The 6000-nt window shown below is 55.1% G+C and overlaps 1 protein-coding gene across 4 annotated transcripts in view; it reads left to right on the top strand.

The window, feature by feature from the left end:
• Positions 1-727: 727 nt before the first annotated feature.
• RASA2 (RAS p21 protein activator 2) overlaps positions 728-6000 on the top strand; it is a 104355-nt gene continuing 99082 nt past the window's right edge. For all 4 annotated transcript variants that reach the window (XM_055126103.1, XM_055126101.1, XM_055126102.1 and 1 more), the window contains exon 1: positions 728-948. In XM_055126103.1, coding sequence (XP_054982078.1) covers positions 807-948 — 142 coding nt within the window. In that variant the 5' untranslated portion in view covers positions 728-806. The remainder of the gene's footprint in view (positions 949-6000) is intronic.

The raw sequence follows: 6000 nt of genomic DNA, 5'->3' as shown, positions 1-6000 counted from the left end.
GTTGCAATTCAGGACGCGGTCCTTTTTCTGAGACACCTTGTGCAAGCAGTATTCTTGCTCAAAGTCTCTGGTTCGGGGGAGTGGAGAACTCGCGGATCTCATTGAGGAGGGGTCTTTAATGCACTCAGTCCCTTTGGGGGGAAAAAAGTAGCTTTGAGGTGCGTCCAACTGCAATGTTCCTTTCTCGCTTCTTTTCACGTGGAGTTCCCCTAAGCCTGAGGAGAAACGGGGGTCCGTGGGGAAGGGCGAACGGGGGTGGGGCGTCCAGTTCACAGGAGGTGGGTTGAGGGCTCCGGGAGCGCCGGAATTCCCTCAGCGGGGTTTCCAGACTGCTCAGGGCAACCACGTGGAGCTACCCGGGGCTAGCGCCAGGGCTTTTATGGGGCAACTAGGAGGAGAGCCAGGAGTCCGGTGCGCGCCTGGGCAGCCGGCACCCGAGAAGGAGGAGCGGCCGGGCGGGGGCCCGGGTGGGGTGGGGGCGGGGCCTGGCGGGGCGGGGCCGGCCGGCGGGGGCGGGGCCAGGTGGGCGGCCCGGGTGGGTGGGGGCGGGGCCTGGCGTGGCGTGGCCGGCCGGCGGGGGCGGGGCCAGGTGGGCGGCCCGGGTGGGGCGGGGGCGTGGCGTGGCGTGGTGGGGCGGGGCCAGGCGCGCGGTTCGGGTGGGGCGGGGGCGGGGCCTGGCGGGGCTGGGCGGGGCCGTCCGTCCGGGGGCGGGGCCAGGCGCGCGGCTCTCCTAGCCGGGCTGCCGCGGGGCTCCGCCTCGCCGGGCTACGCAGGCGGCGGGGCTGCGGCACGGGCCGGGCAGCACCATGGCGGCGGCGGCGCCTGCTGCGGCGGCGGCGGCGGCGGCTTCTTCCGAGGCGCCGGCGGCGACGGCGACGGGCGAGCCCGAGGCCGGAGACGAGGACTGTCGCGAGGTCCGGGTGCTGCAGAGCCTGCGGGGCAAGATCTGTAAGCGGGGTCGGCGGCGGCGGGGCGGGGCGGGCTCGCGGCGGCGGCGGCGGCGGCGGCGCTGAGGGGGCGGCGGGCGCGCGGGGGCGGAGGCGCCGAGGGGGCCCGGGCCGGGCGAGGCGCGCGCGGGGCGCCGGGGCGCGGCCGGCCGCGGGGCCGCGGGGCGGGGGGCGCGCCGGGCTTCCGGCGGGCGGGGGACTCGGGCCTGCGGCGGCCGGACACCTGCGCCGCCTCTGACAGCGGCTTCCCGGGCGCGGGTGCCCGCGCCGCCCGCGCCGCCCCTCGGCCGCCCCCGGCCGCCCCCCGCGGGCGGGCGCCAAGTTTCTGCCCCGGGTCCGAGCCTGGCCGGAGCCCCGAGCCCCGTCGGCGGGCGCGCCGGACGTTGGTTCCGAGCCTCCTTATTTTCAATGACTCCGGGGTGTCCGCGGGCCGTTGTTCCCCGCCCCCCGCCCCCACGGTGAACCGGAGGAAACGCTCTTCTCCTCCCCCCTTCTCTTGCTGCGTTCGTGAGGTTGTAGCCGTCAAAGTGCTGCGGGCTGGGGGCGAAAATCAGCGTTATTTCCTTTCATCTGCAGCCGCGGCGTGGAAGCGCGCTTCGTGTTTCCTGTAAATAGCCCTGGCTTAGGAGAAGCACTTCTTTCCCTTTACTCAGAATGAAGAAAATTGTCTGGCGTCGGCACGACTGGCCACGCGTTTCTGGCCCAGGGACCCCAGGGGCGCGGACTGGCCCCCTTTCCGGAGAGTGGTGTTCGTTGAGCTTGGATTCTCCCGTTTGGGTTTTTTTTTTTCCTCTTCCCCCCCCCCCCCTTGTCTCTTTCTCAAGTTGCTTCCCCTTTTCAAAGGCTTTTGGGGGAGTTTTAGGAAACCTCAGGAGCAGGTTAAAATTTCTCACCGCTTTATTCCCAGAAGTAGTCAGGGACTGCTAAGGGGACCGTTCTTGTAACCTGGGAAACAGTACAGTTTGTCTCTTCTCCAAATTCCGAACATTTTAAGGTACCTTCCAGGTATAAGCTTCTTTCTGCTTTTCATTTTCTGGCACTGGGTGCCAGGTACTGGTCACTGAAGCCCTCTGACCAGCTGGCCGCGGACCGTCCTGTGGAATCCCATATGCATATCTTGGAATTGAGAATTAGGGCTGGTCTTCCTGCACGTTCACCTGCTTCGTGGCAAAGATGTATGAAAAGGTTCTACTGTGAGCGAAACTTCCACCCACAAGAGAAAACACAACTTTCTTTGTCTGCCTTTAGAACTACTACCCAGACTGGCGAGATTGATGGATCGGCAGGTTGCTGGGAATGCTATTACCGCGTTCACCGTGCTTGAAATCTTCCATCTGTTATCTCCATCCACTTCATGCCTTTGGAGTTGCCCCCGTGACGGGGCAGGTCAGGGAGGAGCTGCTGTGTAAGAAGCCGGTGTCGGGAGGCTTCCCCCCATCTCTGCTCCGTTCTTTTGCCCTCTTTTTAGCTGATGTCATCCAAAGTTGGTTGACCGTGTGGCTTTCTGTTTCCCTGAAACTGGCATGTGGGTTTGACGTGGGTTTTGCAGGGGAGCTGGAGGAGTCATTAGCAGGTGCTAAAGCCACAGTAATGGGAGATGGCGGTTCTGTGGAGAGGGGGGTGATCATGCAGTTTTGCTTTTTGATCTGGGAGACTTGGACAGAGAGCTTGCTTAGTGCCTGCTTGCCTGGAGACGGCCTCACAGACTCCAGGCTGCCCCAAAGCCTCAGAGCCGGAGAATGAGAGGGCTGGAGCGCTGGAAGGAGCCTGCGAGGAAGCCTCCTTTCCCTGCACCTTTCAGCTCCACGCCCAGTTATCCCAGGGCAAAGCCAGGATGGAGGGTTTTGTCTGTCTTTCAAATTCCAGCGATTATAACCTGCAACGTTTGGTAGGAGTTTCCTTTTTCATGTCTATTAAATTGTGCATGTACTTTGTAAAGGTGGCTTGCCAGACTGAGAGACTGCAAAACCATTTTGTGGCCGCCAACTGGCATTAATAAACCCTGACAATAATTTGGGTTTGGGGTACCCCAAGTCTTGGTCATTTTAGTGAAAGACAACTCAAAGACAAGTCCTTGAGATCATGTTAGTGCCCTTGGAGATCGTGGCAGCTTCAAAGGGTCCATTTTCTTAAATCTGTTCCAGAGGTAGGGTTGATTGGTGGATGGCCGAGCCTTGTTTCGTGAACTGTTTCGATGAAGAAAACTAAGGGAGAGGGGGAGGGGCTGGAGAAATAGCATTGGACTTGCTTTGCATGTCACCAGGTGTGGCTTACATGCTTCCTGGGTGTAGCCCAGTGTCCTCTCCCCCACCTCCCTCCAACCCAGCATAAAAAGGGAAGAAACTAAGGATGTATTCCACACTGCGTCCTGTGGTCTCCACTCCTGTGCCGCGAGTGGCAGTTGCCAGGGCACCTGGAGCACATTTTCGTCCACTACCCAAATACCCCGGGTTCGATTCCTTCCTCCCTCTCGGAGAGCCCGGCAAACAACCGAGAGTATCCCGCCCACACGGCAGAGCCTGGCAAGCTCCCTGTGGCGTATTCGATATGCCAAAAACAGTCACAACAAGTCTCATAATGGAGACGTTACTGCTGCCCGCTCGAGCAAATCGATGACAGTGCTACAGTGATACCTAAATACCCGCTGCCCACCACATTTGCACAAAAGAAGGGACGGGATTGAACTTTCTCAGGCCGTAACCTTTTATTTTGCGGTGTCCTGGGTTGCTGTTTTCTGTTGAAGTTTGCTGGGAAATGTGTTGAAAGAGTTTGGACCATCTTAGGCCTGGGTTTCCCTGCTCAGGGAAGACCTGATTGATAATGGACCCCAGAGCTGAGAGTGTGTGCGAGTAGCGAGATGGTACAGTTCAAGATCTGTGGGCCGTGACCTTTCCCAGAACCCACTGGGCCTCCCTGAAGTGTTCGGACAAAGTGCGGAGGATGTGTGAGAGGACTGTGAGGGATGGAGGGACGGTCAAGTGCTTGAGTTTAGAGACGTGGACAGGACAGTCACCGGGTTTTGAATCTTTACTTCCCCAATTTTGCTAACCTCTGGGTGCCTTTGTGTTCTCTGGTGTAAATGGAGAAAGTACGAACACCTGTTTCAGGGGACTGATAGGATTAAATAAATCCTATCCGCTGATCATTTCTCCAGTGCACTCGGAACTGGGTCAGAATGGACCAAGTCTTAGAACCAGTATAGTCGGAGATAATAACTAATCTTTATCTGATATTCTCGTTCAGCTCGTGCTGGTGTTTACTGCTCTACGAAACTGATTAAAATCAGAAGACCTGTATTTTGTTAGCTGTCACTTTTTTGATTTTAGGTAACCCACTCACCTTTACACTTTGTCTTTCTTATCGTTAAAATGCAAATAGTATCAGGGCCCGAGAGGTAGTACAGTGGGAAAGGCGCTTCCGCCTTGCATGCAGCCAACCCTGGCTCAATCTCGGGCACGGCATATGGTTCCCCCCAGTCCTCCCAGGCATCCTCTCTGAGCACAGAGCCTGGAGTAGTCCCTTAGCACCTCCGGGTGTGGTCTCAAAACAAACCAAAAAAAAAAAAAAGTGGGTATAATGTTTCATTATTAGCTATTTTGTTCCCTCTGCCTGAGAGTTTCTTTCCACCCGGCCATACTGATGTGAGGGAAGGCTTCTCCCTGCTTCCAGAGCCGCTCTGTACCCAGACCAGAGTCTGCTGAAGGGCATTGCCACCCCAGCCCCGGAGAGGGGTCAGGCCTGCCGGGGCATGCACTTCCTTGTCCATTTCCTTTTACTAGTACATTTTGTAGAAATCATGTCTTTGTTTCTCCTCTTAGACCAGTATTTCCCAAAGTGGTTCATGCTTTTCTCCCCCCACCCCTCCATGAATGAGTGTGTGTGTGGTGGGGGGGCGGTAGTAGCTTCCTGTGCAATTGGGGTACTGTTTTTGTTTCTCTATTTCAAGGGGAAGATGGGGGGGGCGGTGGGGGGCGCTGAGTCACTCTTTTCTTCTGCCCGAGAGGCAGTGGGGCAGTAGGCCAGCTAAGTTTGGGATGCCCCACATCAGGCTGTGAGCTCTTGCAGGGAAGAATTCATTCAGCAGGCCCAGAGTCGGCATGGTACCCCGGGAAGAATAGCCCTTTAGAAAAAGCCCTGAAGATCTGAGATGGTAGGAAGGAAATTGTCTGGCGAATTTTACCACGAAACAAGCTAGAAGAGGATGACTTGATTCAACAGAAAACTGTCCACATCTCTGGCGGAGGAAGCTCATCCTTCCAAACTCCCCGAGCCTGCTGAGCTGCAGCTTGAGGGGCGCCAATGTTGCTGCATTAGAAAAGAGATGAGATTTTTCTGAGTGCTCTGATTACTTACTCTTCGGAGATTTGGATATTGGTTCAAGCCGGTATTCTGTAAATTTTGTTATTAATCCATGGTTCTGAACCTGGAAAAGAAAAACCTGGTGTTCTCACACATTTGATGCTTTTTTGTCATGGCATGTGTCTTAGGATAAAGCATACATCAAAACATTTTTATTCACTATGCCATAGGATTCAGACAGGCGTGAAAACGTCTCTTGGTGCTGAGGCTTTCTTATCAGCTACTAGAGCTATTTAATAAATTAATAGCAGGGAGGATTTTTAAAAGGGCTTGTTCATGCTAATAATTTGTTATTGTCAGAAATTTGAAATGAGATGATGAGTTATGTAGAGTGAAGGAAGAATCCATCTTTCAGACGGCTGGAAACAAGAGAAAGGGGTTCTTTGTCAGAGTTCACGGGCACTCTGCTAATCATTGCTCTGAGGAAGACAGGAGGTGAACCTCAATGAGTTCATAGACTTGGTTTTTTTTTTTAAACTTAGAACTCTTTGAACAGACCTAGAGACTGAGGAACTAATGTAATGAATAAAACTATCATTCTTTGAATCATAGATGCTAATCTTACTTCCTTGTTAATGTGCGGTAAGAATTGACAATATTATCAGGTCACGTGAGAAACATGAACAAAATTTTACTGAGCCATTGTTTAAGGTAGATTATTACATTGTCTGTTAAGAAATTTGTGTTATGTGTT

The sequence above is a fragment of the Sorex araneus genome, chromosome 2 (genome assembly GCF_027595985.1).
Source record: "Sorex araneus isolate mSorAra2 chromosome 2, mSorAra2.pri, whole genome shotgun sequence".
Classification (NCBI taxonomy): domain Eukaryota; kingdom Metazoa; phylum Chordata; class Mammalia; order Eulipotyphla; family Soricidae; genus Sorex; species Sorex araneus.
The sequence above is the reverse complement of the archived record's forward strand: the minus strand, read 5'-3'. Positions and strand labels throughout refer to the sequence as shown.